This window comes from Thermobia domestica, chromosome 1 (genome assembly GCF_964235325.1).
Source record: "Thermobia domestica chromosome 1, izTheDome1.hap1.1, whole genome shotgun sequence".
Classification (NCBI taxonomy): Eukaryota; Metazoa; Arthropoda; class Insecta; order Zygentoma; family Lepismatidae; genus Thermobia; species Thermobia domestica.
This window is the reverse complement of record NC_137454.1, coordinates 30994364-31017807: the sequence shown is the minus strand read 5'-3', so window position 1 is coordinate 31017807 and position 23444 is coordinate 30994364. Positions and strand designations below refer to the sequence as shown.

Genomic DNA, 23444 nt, shown 5'->3' with positions numbered 1-23444 from the left:
ATAATTACGAAATTTTACCCTGAATAATTTTACCCTTTAAATCTCCATTCATATTCTAGGTAGGATATTCTCAATCTGCCCCCTAGACAGACTAATCCTAGTTTATATATATAGTAAAGAAGATATTTGTACTCACCTGTAGAGAGGGGAGTCCCATGGCCTCGTGCAGGACCTCTTGCACCAGCTGTTTAAGGGCGGTGTGGGCAACCGTCGGGGAGTCTTCTTCAGGAACGGGTTTATCTGTAGAGATAAGACGGCGTATTTTCAGAATCAACAATGTCTGATAATTGGAAGGCAGGGAAGACAACAATTGACGCGGGCTCGGAACAACGGAAGACGCTGACGAAACAAGCATTTTGCCATCACCCTCATCACTACCGGATCTCTTGTGGTGGTGATTGTTGTTGGTATCTCTATACCAATCCACCAACAATAACAACACCACAACCACCCCAGCAAAGAAAATTTCCACAGCCAATGACATGACTTTAATAATAGTTGATTAGACGCTGGTAGACTCAGGAGTATTGTTGATGGTGATGACAATGATGACAAAATCACCTCCATGTCAAATAATTACCAATAGGTCCTCTACAAGTCACTTTCATGACATGTGGAACCATCGTAACAAATATATATTTATGTAATAGGTGTATGCACACACACATGCATCTACCGGCAGTTTTTGATTCTTCGCTTCAATATTCACAAACACAGGCAAGCACCAAACCACACATTCAGACACACAAACATTCCTTTTCTTACTGTAGACCAGCGGCGCGACACCTCACAACACACTGAAAGCAAACCAAACCACCTGACGAGCTAATGTGGGACACACTTTTACTATGTCAAGCGCTGTTTGTGCTTCGCTTCTTCCGGAGCCGTTCACTTCACTTATTCCTCAGCTACAACAACATTCATTGCCTGCCGTATGTTCGTTCGTAACTATTCTACCGCACCGCCAGCCACCTTCAACGCTACTACACTATACAGTGACTGCTCCGGGAAGGAGAGGGAAAAGTGAATACGTTCAGTCACTGTTACAACAAGTGAAACTTGAGTTCTTACCAGGTGCTTTGGGAATTTACATTAGAAGCGAACATTCGTTTCAAGTCACTTTATAATGTAAGATTAGTGACAGAGGTGGCCACAATAGGATATGACAAGTGACGATGCCAGATGGGGAGGGTGAACCCTCCTGACTACGTCTACTCCCAACTGCCCCCAGACATGTTGTAGTATAGTTCTAGTAATAGAAAAGTATCCTTTCCAGTATACAAAAAAATTGCTGCCCCCCCCGAAAATTTTCTCTGCACCTCTGTATTCCCAGGAAACTAAACTGGTATCGTCACCAGGCGTGACGCAAATTGCGTCATTGAATATTTAGGAAGAATTGGGAAGAAAATAATTGAGACATTTAATCCAGTTTACAATTTTTATAGAAAAAAGTGCATAATTTATCATGTATATAAGAACAACAAATTCTAATCAAGGTCGTTCTAAGAGGGGAAAGGAAAGAAAATGAGGTTAGATTTGTTGAGATCATTTAAATGTAACAATGCTTTTGCGGAGGGACATGGCACGGGAATTTAGAACAAGGGTGCGTCTTAGACCTTAAGGATGGGGACCCTTGAGTAAATATCCTGGACATGTCCTTACGGCCAGAGTTCGATTGTCAGTATGGCCCAGAATTTTCGGTTTTGGTGTAGCCTAAGGCAATCGGAAAGCTACTTGAGGTCAAATGAGTGAGTTTCCAATGATGAAAACAATTTTCCTTCATTGATTTTAGCGAATGTTTATCATAAGTACATATTCTAAACGTATCACCTCCAATTAACATTTAATGATTTGATTAATTTTTTTCTAAATAAAAATTCGTGAATTATTATTATTTGCGAAAATTTAACTAATATTGAACACAATGTTAATGATCTAGTTCTAATTTTTTTTTTTTTTTTTTTTTAGTTTTAACGACCCACGATAATGCACAAAGGCTGAGAACCTCGGGGAAGCCCACGCACATGATATATGTCCACCATAGAGTTTACTTGACGCGGTTTGGGATCGCACTAGAGACCCGGTGCACCAGTGCTAAGCGATCTGCCACGCGTCTCACAATGATTTGTTATGGAAGTAAAACAAACAGTAACTAACTCGACGTTAAAATTTGGACATTTTTCTTGTTTCAGCTCCCTCCACGGAACTGCTACTTTTTAGAGTAAAACCAGAACAAGGCTGGAATAGAAGCCGTTCTTTCAAAGTGTTTTTATAATGTAAGATTGTCCAATCAATTTTAATATTTTGAGATTAGACTCTAAGACATCTTACATAGAAGAGGACGCCTTTAGCCACCATTCTACGTAGGAAGGCCAATTGGATTGGACACATCTTGCGAAGAAATTCTTTTCTTCATACGGCCATAAAAGGAAAGATGGAAGGAAAACGAGGAGTCGGAAGAAGAACCCAAGTGATTGATGATTTGAAAAATAGAAGAAATTATTGGGAGAGGAAGCTGAAACTCGAGAAACATGAAAGAAACATTTCCAGGTCCAAACCGAAAAAAAATAGCCCCAGAACCTGCCAAAAAGCAGAATACTTAATAATAATACAGTTGAAGGTGAAAAATCAATAGTATTAAAATTAGTCTAGTAATTAACCGTACATTGCAAAAAAATAAATCAGTGTTTGGACCAGGAGCGTCATTTCAGACTTCTGTTGGGGGAGGGGGGGCAAGAGCACCACCGACATAAGATTTTCACCTTCTGTACTAGTATATTAGTAGGCAATCGATTAGAGTATATATATTCCTCAAACTCTTGGGGGGGGCAGTTGCCCTCTCCTGTCCTCCCTAAATGACGCCCTTCGTTTGGACATTTTCTAGAAAAGGCTTTAGCTTATATATTACTTAATATATGCCCAAAATGTAATGAAGTTTTTTTTTTCTCAGTGAACAAAGAAAAATGTCTAGAATGATCCTACCAGTGAGTTAGTAAAATTGATGTGTTGAAAACGTACCTGAAGTTCTGATGTGTCCAATAAGTACACGGGAAAAAAGGACTTGTAAATGTGTAAATAGCAGAAGTTCAGGTACATTTTGAACACTTTTAGACCAGCTTCTATTGACCATTATTAGGATAGATTCTCAACAGTATTCTTTTTACTCACTAACATGTTTGGACATGTCCACCAATGACCAGAAGTGTTTTCTAAGAAACGTCCAAACGCTGATTTATTTTTTGCAGTATACAATAGTTCATTGTTCAAGAAAACATTCGAACAGCTGTTCGTCCTTCAAATAATAATTATTTCGATCAATTATAAGAATAATGATTTCGTTGGAATATTTAAAAATCTTTTAGTTTTACGTCACACTGTTATGTCTTGTAGGCTAAAAGAGATGGAGATAAATGAAAAGTGAACGATTACGGAACAATTCGTGAAATTAAAATTTGAGAAGAAAGAGGAGAACCACGAGAATCCCACGAACACGATGTTGTTTACCAATAACTCACACGGCCTGATATCAAACCAACGACTCCTCGCATCACACTGCAAAATAATACAGAAATCACTTTTAGACACAGTAGGACACTGTACACATTACCGACATTCTATGAACACCTCCGGACGACACATATTCACCCCTTGTAGATACTGTGTTGTCCAAGTATGTCCCAGATGTATGTACAAAATGTGCAAAACTATGTCATCACTTTGTTTTCGAACTGTTTGCTAAGAAGAAGTGTCATAGTAGTTTGCCGATATATCATAGCAGATACTGTTTTCGGAGAATGAACGCTTTTGGACATGCGAAGCACACTTTATAAACACACTTCAACATCTGTACTAAGTGTTTAAATGCTGTTTTATTTTTTCCAGTGCAGAAGTGAGCGCTCTACCACTGAGCCACAGTGTCCTCCTTTGAATATATTCAAAGAAAATATTGTTAAATATTCGAAAAAGGGATTACCCGAAATTGAACACGGTAGGGGGAGTGCCTCAGTGTTAGATTGGGATTAGGAATTAGGTTTCCGGGCTTTCGGCATTTATGGCGATGTTAGCCCATCATATCCCTCTGCGATCACATTAGCCGGGGAAAGGGAAGGAAGAAAGGATTGAGGGAGGCAGGAAGCGGCCTGGGACCAGTACGTTAGATACCCCCCCCCCCCGGCATTTGGCTGGCGTGAATGAGGAAAACCTCATTCAGGATGGCTAGTCTGAAAAAGCTTTTACACCCAACCGGTAATCGAATCCGGGCCCCGTTCGTACGAAAGACAAGAGAGTTAGCGACTACATTACGCGGGGCCACCTCAGTGTTAAAGCGCTATCCTCTGGTAAGGCGGGGTCCCTGGTTCGATCCCATTTCAAGCGAGTTTGTGGTGGACATCATCATGTCTATGAGTTTTCCCGGGTTCTCCCATTTCCTCCCACATTCTTATACCATCCATTATTATTTAATAATGGTTAATCTTCATCCGTCTCCTTTAGTCTACAGGGCATAATCGAGGGACATAAAACTAAAAATTTCATTACCGAGTTTGAACAGAACTAGTTCAAAACACTAATCCAATATGAAGATGCTGGATACGATATATTAAATAAAAGTACCTGTAAGATAAATCATGAATCCAGTAGAAAAGGATAACGTAAATAAAAGTGTGATTACTGGAGCAGTCACCGGAACAGATATAAATCACGTATCATAGGAATTTCACGAAAATATTTCTTGATTCCTTTAAAAAAAATCCTATAGGCCGAAGCTCGTTTTCGAAAAGATCATGGAACGTGGCATTTTGAAACTTGGCTCACACAACTCCTCTCTACACGCACTATATGCCCCCCTTTCCGCACCTAATACCCTCTTCCCCGTTTCTCTACCTGTAGCCTGCCACACACATCACACATCATACTCGCGAGCATTCTTTGCAAACATATATACGTACACAGAAAGACACACACACACACACACACTTCCTCACCCAAGGGAAAGATTCTCGCAATTTTTTCTTCTAAAACCTGTTTTATCCTTCAGTATTGCCATCAACGAGCGTTAGTTACTACAGATTTTTTTTTTTTTGGCTGGAGGTTCCTATTACTTCTGAGCGAGTTTCTCACGAAATTCCTTTCGTGTCGCCGTGAAACACTACAAACTTTTTTTTTTTTTTTTTACATAAGAAATCAAGAAAAAAGAAAGGGAAAAAATCTTTATCTGTCTTTTATGTTAACGGAAACTTAAGAGTATTTGGTGTTGATGAAACCCTTTAAGAAGCCATCCAAGTTTCTATCAAATTATGCTCCATCCAGTCTCTCCTCGTTTCACATCTTTCTTTACAGAACAGGCGTAACACATGCAAATAATGCGTGGAGAAGGGATCGACGCAAAGGGTGGATCCTGGGAACATGAATGTGTATCTCTCCTCTGAAACTCGAAAGTTTGTACAGGCCTATATAAATACTTGTAAAAATACTTAACGAAAAGTAATACAATTTTAATTAAAAAATGAAAAAAACTGGCCGCCCACCACTCTTGGAAAATCCCTGCACTCTTAGCTAGAGTTGGAGTTACAGTAACTCGAATAAATGTGAATTTTTTTTTTCGGTCACTTGAGACCTTTATTTAGAGCTAGTCAGCAGTGTAGCCACGAGGAGCCCATCGGGGCCAGGCTCCCCCGAATTATTTACTGAACTCCCCAAATGACCAGCTTTTAAAACATCATAGTACGATTACCTTGCTTCAGTCACTTAAAAACAACAAGGCTTATACAAGCATAAATTAAAAATTTACGGTAAATTATTTACCGATCCATATCGATCGAAAAATATTATCGTATCTCTTCCTTATAAGGAATCACCAAACGCACAGTTTACTACTATATCTGCTACAATCGATTGATCTAGTGCTCATGTCCAATATGAAGCATGAAAATATTTTACATAGACCTATTTTTGACCTAAATTTGGTGAAAAATAACGTTTTTATTCAGTTTTCAGTTTGAATTTCATTCGATTTTTTTGGCTACTTCGTGTAAAACAAGAAGTGAGATATAGCTGTTAATAAATATTTTATGGTGTTTTTTAGTCACAAATAATAAATAAATACTTTTGTAAGGAAATCTTAAAGAAATTAAGTGAAATTTCAGAGAAAATCAGTCTTATGTAGATAGATTATGTCTACTAGGCTTAAATTGAAATAGTTATACACAAAGGTATAACGTTTGGTCCGGGGTTGTAGCTCTTGGTTAAGCATAATAAAATCTACCTGGAACATAATATTTATGGATAAAAACATTTTTAAAAAAAGGATTTTAGTTTTTCGGACAAAACCAAAATTTTTCGGTTATTTCAAGCCTCAAAATCACTAGTTGTAACACAATTTATTTTGACTTTGTACATTGTAGCAGGCCCGTATCCACGGGGGGCTAGTGAGCCGCCCCCCTAAAATTTTCACAGTAGGCTATCAAATGAACTATAGTATGATTGGATCGGCCCCCCTAACTTCTACCGGCCCCCCTTAAATTTTTGGGCTGGCTACGAGCCTGCGATTGTAGTTGGCCCGCCTCAAAAACGACAGACCCCTCCTAGATAAACGTGCTTGCTACACCCCTGGCTAAAGTATTACAATTTCTTACATATAGTTGTCAACAGTGACGTATGCAAGAGGGGGTTTTAAAGTTCGAGCCCTCCCTTGTGTAAGATAATATGCAAAAATAAAGACTTACCATGGAAAAGTTACATAAAAAATACAAAACTTCGACAAAGTTTATGTTTCTTTGTAATTTTTTCGAGTGTCCTAGAACTATTATCAGATGGGCCTGGCACACCTGCCTCGCAAATGGGTGAAACAAAATGGTGGCACACTTGAAGGTTTGCACGAACGTGGAGCAGCGAAGTGTCATTAAATTTGTGTTAGCTGAAGGGTTGAAAACAAACGAAATTCCCCATCGAATGGCAGTGCAATATCGAACACAAGTGTACGAGTACGTAACAAGTGTTGAATATTTCGGAACTTGCGCAATATTATTGCGCAAAAATGAAATGAAATGAAATGAACCTTTATGTTTTACGTCCCACGCTTATGCCGGTTATAGGCTATAGGAGACGGTGATGATGAGAGATGAGTGAAATGATGGAATGAAGAAAGTGGGAGGAAAAGGGAGAACCCCGAGAAAACTCACGAGCACGGTGTTTGTCCACCACAAAGTCCACACGGCGCGAGCTGGGATCGAACCAGGGTCCCCAAGCACTGGAGGTGAACGCTCTACCACTGAGCTACCGCGCACCCTATTATTGCGCAATATTATAGCTTCAAATCTTACAGTTAAATGCTAAAACTCTCCAAGTTTTTGTGATGAAATGAAAAGAAAATAGTACATCACAAATGTTCTATGCGGGCTCCCTTTGTTACTCTGCATACATCCATTCGGTATTCCAATTCCGCCCAGACCCGTTTCAACATGCTTGCATCAACATTTGCACTACAGCAGTGATGCGCTCTTTCAGTTCATTCACATCTGGGGGTAGAGGGAATTTGTAGAAATATCTTTTAGATGTCCCCACAAAAAAAATCGAAGGGGTTAAGTCCGGTGATCTTGGTGGCCAGCGTACAAGCTGATGATCATTTTTACCTGACCGCCCAATCCAGTGGTGTGGCAGTCTGTTGTTGAGGAAATTTCTGACATTGTGATGAAAGTGACATGGAGCTCCATCCAATTGATAGATGAAGTTTGCACTGTCATGTTCGAGCTGTGGCATAAGCCACGTAGTAAGCATTTGCATAAATGTTTATCTAGTCACAGTTCCTTCGTCAAAGAAGTATGGACCATAAACTTTTGAAGATGAAATCGCACAAAACACATTCGTCTTCGGTGAATCACGCACAATTTCACAGATTTGGTGAGGCTTCACAGTTCCCCAAATGCGAACATTTTGTTTATTCACTCTTCCTGTCGCATGGAACGTAGCCTCATCACTGAAACAAAGTTTGCCCAAAAAAATCATCATCAACACTGCACAACTCTTGAAATGACTCACAAAAAGTTAGCGACATGTATGATCATTATGTGTTATCTGTTGTAACAACTGCACTTGATACGGATACATCTTTAAATGTTTACGCACTACACGCCAAACAGTTGTTTGAGGCATTTGAAGCTCTTTGCTAACTCTCCTTGTTGACTTTTGAAAACTGGTTCGAACCCTTTGTTGAAAACTATGTTGAAAAACTTGTTCGAACCCTTTCGACATCTGCCTCAGAAGTGGACGGCCTACCGAACGATTTTTCTTTACAAATGTGTCCCGTTCTGTTGAATTTGTCATATCAATTACGTATGGAGTTCTTTGATGGTGGATCTTTATGAAATTCGCGTTGAACACTAACAACAGACCGACAAACGTGAAACTGCAAAACGCAAAATGCTCTCTCTGCACCACAGGCAGCCATCTTGGAACTAATCACTCTGCCACCTAGCGGATAACGTTTCCTTATCGTTCACATCATTTTGAATCATGCTGTACAGTATATATAAACACCAGAAATTATATGAACTTGAGACCCCCTTGATGAACTACTGCGTACGCCACTGGTTGCCAAAATAGCGCTTTTGAAAGCAAAATGGGTTTGAAAGACTTTTTTTTTTTTTGAACGCAACAGTACATTCCCGTAACTTGCTGTATTAAAGAACCGTTAGTGCAAAGAAAATAGCCCTGTGTATATATCTAAAAGATGGCGTATGAATATGAATTGAGAAAAGCTGGTGTGTTATGACAAACAGGATTGGATTCGTAGAATTGAATGAGGAAGGAAGAAATTAAGAAATAACTAATTTGTATGTATCACAAACTTCTTAATGTGTGACTAACAATATAAACATACATAATGCAGCATGGTATTCTTCTTTTTACTGGCTGCAGTATGTGGGTCAAAGCCTTGCCTAGATTTTTTTTAAGTTCTATTCTTTACCACAGTAGCCTTTTTTTTCTCAAACAATATCATACGCGGTTTCACGTTCCACTGTTCATTAGGTTATGCATACGACTATGGTGTGCTTTTTACTCAAATTCTTTTTTAGAGTTTATTCGATTTTTTCTTAAAAAAAACATAAAAAAGGTACTTGACACATCAGCCAGACTAAACAAAGAAATATAAAAAAAAGTAGGAGGGGGGAAGCTTCTTGTGTAAACAAAAGATATTTCGTTTGAAGTTTCCAACATGTGTTGCGGATTTATCGTATCAGCTATGATCTACGTATGTCGAAAGTCGAATGGCAGCTTCCATTGTATGACATGTGATGAACTTTATTGATATTCCAGATCTTCTACCATTGTTTCGAGCATTAGGCTAGACTTAGGCTAGATAGTAATAATAATGCGAGACAGTGCGTGTATTGTTGATGTATACTGTACATTGGTGTTGTTAAAAGTCCTCATCCTCATAGGTATTCTGTCATTATTGGCAGGTCGCTTGTTCCAACTGAGAAGCTTCCATGCTCCACGGTCTTCTGCTGACCCCTTCGTCTTCACGTACAATTTCTCAGTTTTTTTATATAATCCATTAATTGTAGTCTCCTTCGCCCTCTCCCTCTCTTCCCTATCACCAAACCCTCTAGCACGTCCCTCATGATACAATTCCTTCTTAGCCAATACCCCAGCCAGTTTCTCTTCCTCTTCTTAATAATGTCTAAAATTGTTTTTTTCTCCCCCTCATTTCTAACACACTCTCATTCGTTTTCCGCTCGACTCAGCTAATTTTCTCAATTTTTCTCAACATACACATTTCAAAAGCTTCCAGTCTTTTTTTTTTTTTTTTTAAATCAATTTTGCCTAATGTCCATGTCTCCGACCCATACAGCTTGACGAAACTTTCTCAACTCTTCTTCCTCCTAAAGGCTTCTTTCGCCATTCCTATCCTTGCTTTTATTTCATGTTCACACTTCGTATCTTACTAATAATACTACCAAGGTATCGGAAACTAATCACCTATTCTATTTTCTTCTCTCCTATAATTGACGCTGAACCCTTTGTTCCTATCACCATGTCTTTCTAACATTTATTTTCATCCCTTATTCTTCACAGCCCTTCCTCACGTTTACTAACATTTTATTGATTTTCTCTTCAGATTCTGCAACAAGAGCCATATCATCTGCAAACCTAATTATTCTACCTCCTATTGAAATACCGTCTTTATTTTGTAGGCTCGTTTTCATGATCTCTTCTAGATAGATGTTAAATAATGTAGGCGAGAGACAGCATCCCTGTCGAACTCCCCCTCCCCTCTGTCATTTCCTCCCCTATTTTAACACTTACTTGTTGCTTCATATATAAGTTTCATATGAGTCTTTGATCTTTCCATTCCAACCCAACCTTCTTTAGAACTTCCAACAACAATTCCCAATTCACGCGGTCAAAAGCCTTTTCTAGATCAATACATACAGCATATACCTCTTTCCTTTTTCTACAAGCCTTTCACCTACTGAAATAATAATGACTTTATTCGAACACGTACAGTATTATGTTTGGAATCAGAATTAGGATTAGAAATTAAATTTCTTGGTTTCGGGCATTTATGACCATTTTAAAGTCTAGAAGGTATAACGTCGTTGCCTTCCCGCGCTTCGACCTGCTCGTCACTGGGGGTGTGGTACGAGGATAGCCAATCACCACCCTCGCGATGAGTAAGTTAGGCAAATCTGAAAGGTTTTGACTGGCTATCCTTTTGCCACACCCCCCAGTGACGAGCAGGTCCAAGCGCGGGAAGCCAACGATGTTATTATACCTTCTGGACTCTAGCTGTCACGTGTGTGAGACGACGTCCTTCGGCGATCATACTACCCGAGTAAGTGGGGAAGTATGAAAGAAATGGGGAAGGAAGGAAGTGGCTTGGATCGTTTATGTTAGCACCATCCCGGCATTTACCTCGATGTTAATGAGGAAAATCCAGAAAAAACTCACTCAGGATGGCTGGTCTGAAAATTTATTAAATAAAGGTCAACACTCTTCAAAACAGAGTGACAAAGATTAGATTATTCGTATTAATTGAATATGGATGACTAATGATGGTTGTATTATTTAAATATTGCAAGAATTATATTAACATGTGTTTTGAAAAAAAACCACGAGACATTTGGAATTTTGAACATTTGTGTGTGGGGGGAAGGGGGAGATGATCTAAATCCGAGACACCTGGAGCACTATACATACCGTAAATCACATACAGCTATCTTGCTGGAGGAAACAAACATTTTAGGAAAACAAACAAACAAACAAACAAAAAGTCAAAAGATTGCGATCTTGGCCAATATTAGTTTTTGGATCAGGGGCTACAAAATTTTTAAACGACCCCTAAATCGAGTTTCCGTATTTTCTACGGAATAAGTACATCATACTGAGTTAATGATGGTTTGGGTTTGGCTACACTATATGTAGTTCTCCAGATATAAGGCGTACAATAAAATTTTTGATTAAAATATATTGGATCTTTAGATCCAGAGAAAAAAGATGAAAAAAAAAAGAGAAGTGGTTTAACTGGATAGATCAGAAATGAAACTCATCATGGGGCAAATGATTCTGCCTGTCCTCCCTGTTGGCCTAGTAGCTAACGCGTTGGCTTTGGTACATGAGGTTCCGGGTTCGATTCCCGGCGGAAGAGAATTGAATGCATTGAGGTGGTTCGAATTCCGCCTTAAACTGTAGGTCCACGTCTCATATAGGCTCGGTGTTGGAAAGGGAAGCTAAACTTCAACAAAACAAAAACAAACAAACAAAATTCTGCCAGTACGACACCGAGAAAATACAAAGGCATGAGAAAGTGACACGCTTAAGGAAAGAAACAAAATCTACAAAATGTTATTGCAGGATGGTTACGTTAAAGTGGATTATGCGTAGTTATTTCATGGATTCCAAACATCTATGTAAGAATTTAGTGAATTGTAAATGTTAAAGCTGGAACAAGCATCAAGTAGGTAAATGATCATGCAATTATGACATTCATAATAATAATATAGCAGAAATGAATGCATAAATAAATGTTAATCAGTTATGTGGAGCAGAGCATATTTCGCTGTTGGCTTTGACCTTGCTTTCACATTTCTCTTAAAAGAAATTAAAAGGAAAATTTATGACGTAATTGAACTTGCTACCAAAAGATAATGATAAGTTTATTATTATTATATTAACTATATGAATAGCATTACTTACATGTACTTATTACCCAAACATTTCTCCATTAAGAAAACCAATGCTACTGCCCTCACCGATTTCGACTAAATAGTTGTCAGGGGGCATGGTGGCTCAATGGTAAAGTGCTTACCTCCGGTGCTTAGGGTCCCTAGTTCGATTCCTGGTCAAGTAAGTTTGTAGTGGACAACATTGTGTCCGTGGGTTTTCTCGGGGTATTGTCGTTTTCTCATACTTTCTCATTCCACCAATTCTTCCATCATCATTCACTTGCCTTAATCGTCGTCTCCCTTAGCCTAAAGGGTATAATCGTAGGACGTTAAACTCAAAACTTTCATAAATAGATGTCAAACGTTTAGTGTGAAGTACCCGGTCTAAAATAAATACAAGCATGAACGTTACGAAAAAAACAGCAAAAACTGTAAGAGGACATCAGAATGTGAGTATTGAGAAGAATAAATAAAAAGTAGATTGATTGAAACACTGTTTGAAATAAATTATATTCAGAGAACGTCACTACAAAAGTTGAAACGAAGCGGCGAATTTGTTATATCGGTTCGCCTTGTGAATACTAATGAACAAACAATACATTTTATTGGAAAAATTATCCTTGATAATGAAAACAAAATGTTAAACTTACATTAGTTACTAATGGCAGACTAGCTGTGTGAGACATTTTATATTTTGGTGACATTACATATTTTGGAGTATCTGCCATCGTCCATCTCGTGAAAAATGTGTACAAACTGTGGAGCATGGAAGCTTCTCAGTTGCGGCAAGTGACCTGCCAATACTGGCAGAAAATCTATGATGATTATGAAAAATCTTTTTATTTCATTCAATAAATTAGTAAGACCCATATACAGTACAGTGTTTACTTATCAAATGTACAAATCAACATTCGTATTTCGGACTAGTACAGTAGGAAAAATTACCATTTATATTTCAAAAGCCGGTGGCAATATACGAGTTGTCTTGGTCGTTCGGCCTAGGATTATGAGGGATTCGCATAAGACGAGTCGAGACAGGATTTTCCTGACAAAATTCGAGTCGAGACACGGCTCTTCCAATAGAGAAATATACATTTTTTGAGTCGAGATATCACTTTTACAGCACATTTTCGAGACGAGACAGCCACAAATCTTGTCTCGTGCGCATCCCTAGGCGCAAACCATTAGGAGTTCGAGTTACTCTGATAAAAATTAGTCCTTTTCAACTGTGTCCGATGATTTTGTGTTCACGTCCCTGTCGAGTCTGGTAGTCATTCAAAATGGAAGATTTGAAACTTGAAAACGAAGTAGTACAGCTCTTATCTCTAATGTGAGAGGTTCCTCTCTCGATGCCCGGCTACGTGAGTTATTAATGAACAACATCGTGTCTGTTAGTTTTCTCGGAGTTATCCCGTTTCCTTCCACATTCTCTTTCCACCAACCATTGTATTAATCGGGGGCACGGTGGCTGAGTGTTAGAGCGCTTACTCTAGTGCGTGGGGTCCATGGTTCGGTCCCAGCCACGTAAGTTTGAGATGACAATATGTAACATCATGTCCGTGGGTTTTCTCCTCTTTCCTCCCACATTTAAATTCCACCAATTCTTCCATCATCATTCACTTGCTTTAATCATCGTCTCCCTTAGTGTAAAGGGCATAATCGTGAGGTCGTAAAACTGAATGATTACATTTCATTTTATTGCATTAATCAATTGTCTCCTTTAGCCTAAAGACCACACTCTGAGGCATAACGCTAAAAAATTTCATTTCACTTCATTTTATTTCCAAAATTTCTTATTAGCTGGCAATAATTTAAGGTAAAGCCTATAACGCATTTTATTAGTTTATTTAGCTTCGTGCTTTTAAATTTCTACCTATCTCAAAGACAAGTCAGCAAGCTGGACAAATGTTTAATCTTAACAGTTTTAACTGTACTTTTCAATAATAATAATAATAATAATAATAATAATAATAATAATAATAATAATAATAATAATAATAATAATAATAATAATAATAATAATAATAATAATAATAATTTGAGCAAAATAAAATGTTGGGAAAACATGTCATTGAGTAGCATGCACATATAAAAGTATTTAAGCTTCAATGATTTCCAAGAATAAAGTTTGAATATTCTTAATATATATAAATCAATTAGGGGTCGAATGAAGATCCTTGCGGAACACTTCTGTTCTCAGGAAAGCGAACAACCGTCGTCATCTCGAGTGTGAGCTGAGAGACTTTTTGAGATAGTGTCGGTCAGCGCTGAGGTCGAGAGTGGCCAAAGGGAATTCGGTTGCGTGTTACCTTCTCCATTCCATACGATGGCTAGCGAAAGGAACAAAGCAAACGAAAACACAACAAAAAAATAACACATTCCATCATCTCGATTCTCGTGTCGTTGTTTATTGTTGCCAACTCTTACACACAAAAAAAACTTGTTTTCCGGCCTTTTAACTCTATAACCAAGCGGAACTCATTAAGGTAATTGCGTTGTGTTTGGTCAATTAGCAAACATTTTAAACATACTGCTTGGGCTACTGGAAGAAGCATTGAGAAAAAGAAAAAAAAGAGCTCCCTCAGGCAGCATCAGGATTCGAATCCGGAAATTTTCTGAAGTCAACAACACATGGGGCCATCGTTCTACTAGAAAAAATACTTGTAAATATGTAATACCAATTCCTTGTTTACAGTCAGTCTTGGTAAATAATAGTTTTTAGAAGACAAGGCAATTTTTTCATCCTTTTCCTATTATAAATTTACTTACTATAAGGAGCTCAGAGCAAAACATGCGCATGTTACACATTTCTGGAAATTTAATTTTTTAGTTCCAACTGATAAAAACAGGCAGTTTTCTTTTATTGTTTAACGGGGGCACGGTGGGTCAGTGGTAGAGTCCTTACCTCTGGTGCGTGGAGTCCCTAGTTAGATCTTCGGCTAAATTTGTGGTGGACAACATCATGTTCCGTGGATTTTTCTCGGATACCCCCGTTTCCTTCAACATTCTCATTTTACCAATTCTTCCAACATCATTTACTTGCCTTAATCATCGTCTCTCTTAGGCTAAAGGGTACAATCATAAGACGTCAAACTGATTCAATTTCAATTTTATTATTGAACTTCGTAATGCAATTTCGTGAATATATTTCGAAGTGTGTTCGAATTAAGCAGTGAGAGCAGTAACAAATCTCTTCGACCCCCCCCCCCCCCCCCGTACAGGAAAGTACATGAGAGACCGTAATCAGCCTCGATGCAGGAGGATATTTCTAGGGCCTTTTACCACTGAGTTATTTTGAAGATGTAACAATTGAAGTTTGGTCTCCTAGTCTGAAGCCATAACAACGGGCGCCTTGGCTTGATAGGCCTTATGCAGAGTCATTTTGATGTATGATTAGCATCATACTAAAGGCTTGACTAGTGCAGGAAACACGTTAGTCGAACTCTTTAGTATGGCACTAATCACGCGTCAGAACGACTCTGCATACGGCCAGATAAGATTTACCGATTGGTTTTGCGGGCTCTTCTTTTCTTGTGGTTCCTTGCTACAGCAATGGCTGGCCCCCTCCTTCTGGGAACCATGAACTTGTAACACCATTAAAACAAAACAAGTCAGCGTACTTGGTCTTTCTGGTTTTATTCAGAGTAGTTCTTACTTGTGACTAGCGTCATACTAAGAATTTGACTACCGCATGTTTTAATCCTTAGTCAAGCCCCCTAACACGTAATAACGACTTTGAAAACGGTCCTTCTACTTCAATACACATATCACATATAAAGTTTTAATAATTACCGCAATGAAATGTTGATCGGCTTCGTCGTGATTTTGCAATTAAGGATTCCAAAGCTAGCTGTCTACAAGATATTGTACACCGTACAATCCGAACTATTTTGAACATTTTAAATATTACTTGCATTTTAGCGATCGAAAAGGGGGCGCGGTGGCTCAGTGGTAGAGCGTTCACCTCCGGTGCTTTGGGTCCCTGGTTCGATCCCAGCTCGCGCCGTGTGGACTTTGTGGTGGACAAACACCGTGCTTTAGGTTTTCTTGGGGTTCTCCTGTTTCCTCTCACTTTCTTCATTCCACCATTTCACTCATTTCTCATTATCACCGTCTCGTTTAGCCTAACCGGCATAACCGTGGGACGTAAAACTTAAAGATTTTTTCCTATCTTTCCCCTACCCCCTGCCACTTCTACTGTTACGATTTCGCACCCTGGCGTACTTTAGCAGATCTAATGGTCATGCAATTCGTCCATTTATAGAAGTAGGACGAACCACCCGGCAGGGGTAGTGTATGAATACTCATAGCTCCAGAAATAGTCGTGAATCACCTGCAAAAACCCGAAATTTGCTATCAAAGTTCTTTTTTTCCAGTTACCGCCGCTTTAGTCAATCCTTAAGCCTTCTCCTGCGTCTCTTTGACTAGTTTATTGACTAGTTAGACAAGTGGAAGGAAACTATTGAGTCATAGAATACTGAGATAGAATTTGCATCTGAAATTTCAAAATTTGTTATCAGCACAACAAAACTAAGCCAACCGTGAGATGGCGCTAAAGTCAAATTAATCTTGTAATATTGGATTGAACATTTTTTTTTTCGCTAACCTTTTTGTTGTTAATTTTGAATAAGATCTTTTCCACAGCTGCATGAACTTTTAAAAGCAAATCAAAGGGTAAAAGAATCATCCATGATTGCACACGAATTAATATCTCAATTTTTTAAAGTACACTATAATCATTCCAAAAGTAATTTGGGAAACATCCTTCTACTGAAATGCTTTTATAAATTCAATTAAAAAAAAGTACTTGAACCTTATAAGAGAACACCTTATACAGAAGATTTCTGTATAAGCATATCAATTACATGTTTGCAGACAGATAGAAAATTGCGAGTATAAAGAATGTAGGGTATACAAGTCGGTATTTGTGTCAAGTTGATTCTGAAACATTGGCTGCATTAGCCTTGACTTATAATTTGCCTGGTTTCACAAGGAATGCACTTTCAAGAAACAAGATAAATGCAAAAAAAATTTTCTTTGCATATTGTTGAAGAAGAAACATACATTTCCCACAAATAACCGTTATTTTATATTAAAAAAGTAAACAAAAAAGAATGTAAATTAAAGACTATCCTTTGCATAAAATGCACTAAATGGTAACATGCATACTTTTTTCAAGGAACAGAAGCAAAACCTGTTTAAGGTAAATTTTCTTGTCCGTTTATACGTATATACTTTTTTTTTCATTTATTTTATTCTCGTGTTGTTAAGTGATATCACATATCGTATACGCATTGGAATGCAATTTCAATAGGTAACGGTATTCTCTCTCTCTCTCTCCTTTTTTTTTTTTTTTTTTTTTTTTTTTTTTTTTTTACTTGGCATGAAAGTAGCAGCACAACCAGAATTTTGATAGACGAGAGGGTGAATGAAAGATTGGAAAACGCTATTCTATAATCGCGCACATAGATTTACAAGCAGGGGCGTAGCCAAGACAGACCCGTAGCTAGGGGATAGCCAGGGGGCTCAGCTTACCCTGCAACCACCTATAGTCCCCTTGAAACTTTCAGTTGTTTATTAGTAGGTATACATGACGATAGAATGAACTCAAATCAACCCTTTCAGAAATGATCTCGGCTTCCTGTCTTGATGCTCTGGCTACGAGGCTGAGCCAAGAGGAGTCCATTGGGTTCAGATAACCCACCCCAGGCCCGTATCCAGGGGGTCTAGCGGGGCCGGGCCCCCCTAAATTTTCGCTGGCTCCCTAAAATTTTCACGGTAGGCTTGCAAATGAACTATAATGTGGTGATGAACTATCATATGGTTGGATCAGGCCCTCCTAACTTTAGCCGCCCCCCCTACATTTTGGGGCTGGCTACGGGCCTGCCCCACCCCCGAAAACTGTTGAAACGGAAAAAAATACTACCTACAGAAGATTAAATAACAATTTTTACATTAATTTTTAAAAGTGGCAACAGTTGGGCTCCTCTTCTTCCCCCTTCCAAAATGAGTTTTGCAAGTACAAGGATATTCTTTTGTCAAAAAAGCTTTATATTATTAACCAAATTGACAGGTAGCTATGACCTACGATAAAAGATTCAAGTTTGCAACCAACCAGTAATTGGTTCTTTAAACGAAACTATTGACAAACAGGAATCACTCGAACCAGTTTGCAGGACTTACTTATTATTTTCAACTGTTAATATAACTATGTTTTACCACAGTGCAAAACATGGATGAACAAAGAGGCAGAAGATGTTTATTCACTACAATGTCCACTTGGCGCGAGCTGGGAACGAACCAAAGATCTCACACACCAAAGATGAACGCTCTACCACTGAGCCACCTCCGCGGCCACTCAAATAAATAATAATGATCATCATAGGTATTCTGCAGTTATTGGCAGGCCACTTGCTGCAACTGAGAAGCTTCCATGCTCCGCGGTCTTCCGCTAACTTCTTTGTCCTCATGTACGATTTCTCTGTTTTGATATCGTCCATTAATTGTAGTATCCTTCATCCCTCCCTCCTGCCACCATATCCTCTAGGACGTTTCCTGCCACCATATCCTCTAGGACATCTCTCATTATACAATTCCTTCTTACCCAATGTCCCAACCAGTTTTTCTTTCTCTTCTTAATAATATCTAAAATTGTCTTAATAATATCTAAAATTGTACTTTTCTCCCCCACCATTTCTAACACCCTCTCTTTCGTTTTCCTATCGACCCAGTTATTTCTTTCTATTCTTCTTCACATCCACATTTCGAAAGCTTCCAGTCGTTTTTCATCATTTTTTTGTAATGTCCATGTTTCTGACCCACACAGTACAACTCCACACGAAGCATTTTATAAGTGTTTTTCTCAACTCTTTATTTAAGGTTTCACAAGATAGTCTTTTCTTTCTTCTAAAGGCTTCTTTCGCTATTCCTATCGTTGCTTTTATTACACGTTTACACTTCATATCATCACTAATAATACTGCCCAGGTATCGAAAACTAGTCACCTGTTCTATTTGGCCCGCCCCGTTCAATATTTGACACCGACCGCTTCGTTCCAATCATCATGACTTTTGTCTTTCTTAACATTTTATTTTCATTCCATACTCTACAGAGTCCTTCCTCACGTTTTCTAACTTCTTATTGATTTTCTCTTCAGATTCCGCAGCAAGCGCCATATCATCTGCAAACCGTATACATTTAATCATTCTACCTCCTACTGAAATGCTGTCTTCATTGTGTAGGCTCTTTTTCACCATCTCTTCTATATAGATATTAATTAATGTTGGCTGTCGAACTCCCCTTCCAATTGCACTCCCCCTCAGGAGGCTCAGTGGTAGAGCGTTCATCTTTGGTGTGTGAGATCTTTGGTTCGTTACCAACTCGCACCAAGTGGACTTTGTAGTGAATAAACACCTTGTGCCTCTTTGTCATTTCCTCGCCTATTCTAACACTTACTTGTTGATTCATATAGCCTATAAGTTTCGTATGAGACTTCGAGTAATCATACCCCAAATAAATGAGGTATGGTTTATTGTTGATATAATAAGAGACAATGTAATTGTTGATAATGTATCGTTAAGCAATCACATTTTAAAACTTTGAACTCAGCTGAACCGGTTCAGATTTGGACAATTGGACATTCTAGATTAGTGGTTCCTAACCGAGAGGACACAACTGTGAAATTATGATAAAGCGCCACTTATAATGGCTATTTACAATCTAGTCTTAGCAAATTCCATAGCAGCTGCAAGTTTGACATTTCGTCTTTTCTCTCCCTATTCAATAAGTTTCAGTGTTATTGAAAACTTAACGATTATGCAAATTAAAATTCTATATAATGGCTATTTACAATCTAGTCTTAGCAAATTCCATAGCAGCTGCAAGTTTGACATTTTGTCTTTTCTCTCCCTATTCAATAAGTTTCAGTGTTATTGAAAACTTAACGATTATGCAAATTAAAATTCTATATAATGGCTATTTACAATCTAGTCTTAGCAAATTCCATAGCAGCTGCAAGTTTGACATTTTGTCTTTTCTCTCCCTATTCAATAAGTTTCAGTGTTATTGAAAACTTAACGGTTATGCAAATTAAAATTCTATATAATGGCTATTTACAATCTAGTCTTAGCAAATTCCATAGCAGCTGCAAGTTTGACATTTTGTCTTTTCTCTCCCTATTCAATAAGTTTCAGTGTTATTGAAAACTTAACGATTATGCAAATTAAAATTCTATATAATGGCTATTTACAATCTAGTCTTAGCAAATTCCATAGCAGCTGCAAGTTTGACATTTTGTCTTTTCTCTCCCTATTCAATAAGTTTCAGTGTTATTGAAAACTTAACGATTATGCAAATTAAAATTCTATATAATGGCTATTTACAATCTAGTCTTAGCAAATTCCATAGCAGCTGCAAGTTTGACATTTTGTCTTTTCTCTCCCTATTCAATAAGTTTCAGTGTTATTGAAAACTTAACGGTTATGCAAATTAAAATTCTATACAACATTATATAAAATGAATACAAAGCGCTATATCAGTATACAACATGGGTTACTTCAAAAATTCTCAGAAAGTAAGAGCAAATTATTATTATTATCATTATATACCGATGATTTAAAATTATTTACAATAGTAAATAGTGAGTATGATAACTATTTTTACTACAGAAAGATTTAGATATTAGTACATGGTGCAAAAATAAGCTATTGAAAATAAACCGTGAGAAAACTTAAATATATATCATATACTAACAAAACTGAATACTACGTGAGCAAATATGTAGTTAATGGAGTAACATTACATAAAGCCGAACAGATTAAAGATTAGGGTATAGTGTTTGACAGAAATATGAAATTTAGTTATCATATTAATGATATAATCCAAAGGACTAGAAGAATAATAGGGTTCACTTTCAAACAATGGCCTGAGTTTAAAAATACCAGCTTATACGTATATTTATACAAGATGGTTGCAAGATTAAGATTAGAGTTTGGTGTAGTTATTTTGAATAGTATTTAAACAAAATTGAGTCAGTCCAAAAAATATTTTATTAGGCTATTATGCCATAAAATGAATAGAGATTACTGCTCACGTAGTTATTAATACTGAAAACAATTTTGGGGATTACAGGCATTAAGTGACAGGAGAAAACTTATTGAAACCAATTTTATTAAGAAAATACTAGACAATAGATTTATCATAGTAAATATCGCTTACATAATATAGGTATAAGGGTACCAATGCATAATATGAGAAATGGATCGATACTATTACCCGTGAATCCAAAATCTGTAATTTTAAAAACAACTAATTCTTTTAATCTAATTTGAAACATCTATTTACTATATATCAGTACAGAAGCATAAATTTTAAAGTTTGACAAATAATATTTGTATTATTTTTGTTGGTATTAATTTGACGACTGGATCCAGGTGGCCAAGAATAGAAGTCAATGGGGAGTTTTTGTGAACGCAGCATTGAACCTCTGGATTCTATAGGCTATAGACTAAGGTATGAATTTGAGAAGAAATTATTGTTTAATCTATTATTATTATTATTATTATTATTATTATTATTATTATTATTATTATTAGCTCAGTGGTAAAGCGTTCACCTCTGGTACATGGGGTCCTTAGTTCGATCCCAGCTCGCATCAAGTGACCTTTGTAGTGGAGAAACACCGTGCGCGTGAGCATTCTCAGGGTTCTCCCGTTGCCTCCCACTTACTTCATTCCACCATTTCCTTCATTTTTCATCACCACCATCTCCTTTAGCCTAGTTGGCATGACTGTGGCACGTAAAATTTACAGATTTCATTTTTACTACTACTACTATTATTATTATTTATTGTTTCAATAGGTAGGTTACATTGTATGCAATATGTTTTTATTTTTGTCTGAGAAGGTGTTGTATTTCTGATATTAGGTTCTTCATAGCATATATTATTATTATTATTATTATTATTATTATTATTATTATTATTATTATTATTATTATTATTATTATTATTATTATTATAGATTTGAGAATTCTGAATATTCAGGATCTGAAATCGCAGAAGGAGTCAGACAAAAATCATGCATGTCCAGTGAGTGAGAAAGACATGAGGTATGAAAAGTTTACGAAGGAGAACGCCAGGTTTACGAAGGGGAATGCAAAGTTTACGAAAAGAAACAAGATTGGGAACCTAGATCGAGAGGTTAAAACACTTTAAAAAACTTCCATCCTTTCAGTCTGAAGAATGTATGAAAACGATGTTAAATCCCTGTCACTCCAACCACATCTTAAATCCAGTGAATACATTACGTGTTATTGTAAACGTTATGACTGCATCTGGTGATATAAGCACTTTTTTTGGTTTCACACATTTCGTACGTAACAGTGAAAGTAGATCAACTTAAAAATGTTAACGAAAGGGGAAAAAATACAACGAAATATGTAGCATTTAAGCTATAGTTACCATTAAATTCTTTGTTCACTCAGCTTTTATTAATCGACAGGCGTTGGTAACGTTGTTAGTCGACGTATAAGCTCGTACAACGTACTTTTTGTAGCTGTAAAAAAAAAAAAAAAAAAAAAAAAAAAAAAAAAAAAAAAAAAAAAAGCCGCGTTCCAGTTTTTCTACCTGAAGCCAAAGTTTTTTTTTTTTGGTAAGAAGGACATTTTTAATCTTGTAAACACGAAGCTTTTAGAAATTACTTTATAATGTGCTTCCTGAGTAAGGTATAATGGCGACATACTTTAAACAGCTTTCGAACAGACACATTTTTTCGCTTTAAGCTGCTGTCCAGTTATCATTCTCCGTTCACTATAGTACTAAACACGTAATCCGATCAAATGAAATAATAATAATAATTATTATACACGGTCTTTCAAAACAACTCCGATAACGCTTGGGAGGTGAGTCCGGACACCAAGGTAAGACAAAAAGTATAGACCAACCTGGGTGCATAAATCCGTCATTTTGGAGTTACAGGCTGCCGAAAACATTAAAACAAAAAAAGAACTTTAAAAGGTCCATAGTTCCAATACTAGGACCTACCGTAATCGGGTCAAGACTTCACTTACACTGAGAAAAAAAATGTAGGTGGCGTACTTAAAAAGATAGGTTACATGCGTAATTCCTGTAATTTTTGGACTTAGCGTACAGCAGACGTATAACTGAAAACGCATGTTTTATAATACTTTCTGTATAAGTGTTCCATCTATACGTACTTTCCGTATGAAACAATATAGGCGGTCAGGATTTCACATACAAATGGACGTACATAACATATAGCT

At 37.3% G+C, this 23444-nt stretch overlaps 1 protein-coding gene across 12 annotated transcripts in view; it reads right to left on the bottom strand.

Annotated features, from left to right (window-relative positions):
* The window catches only part of LOC145684179 (uncharacterized), a 692246-nt gene that overhangs the window by 185287 nt on the left and 483515 nt on the right, over nucleotides 1-23444 (bottom strand). For all 12 annotated transcript variants that reach the window (XR_014131255.1, XM_081756189.1, XM_081756245.1 and 9 more), the window contains one exon: nucleotides 137-240. Coding sequence is in view for 11 of the 12 variants with exons in the window: in XM_081756189.1 (XP_081612315.1) it covers nucleotides 137-240 (104 nt within the window). In the remaining variant the exon portion in view is untranslated. The remainder of the gene's footprint in view (nucleotides 1-136; nucleotides 241-23444) is intronic.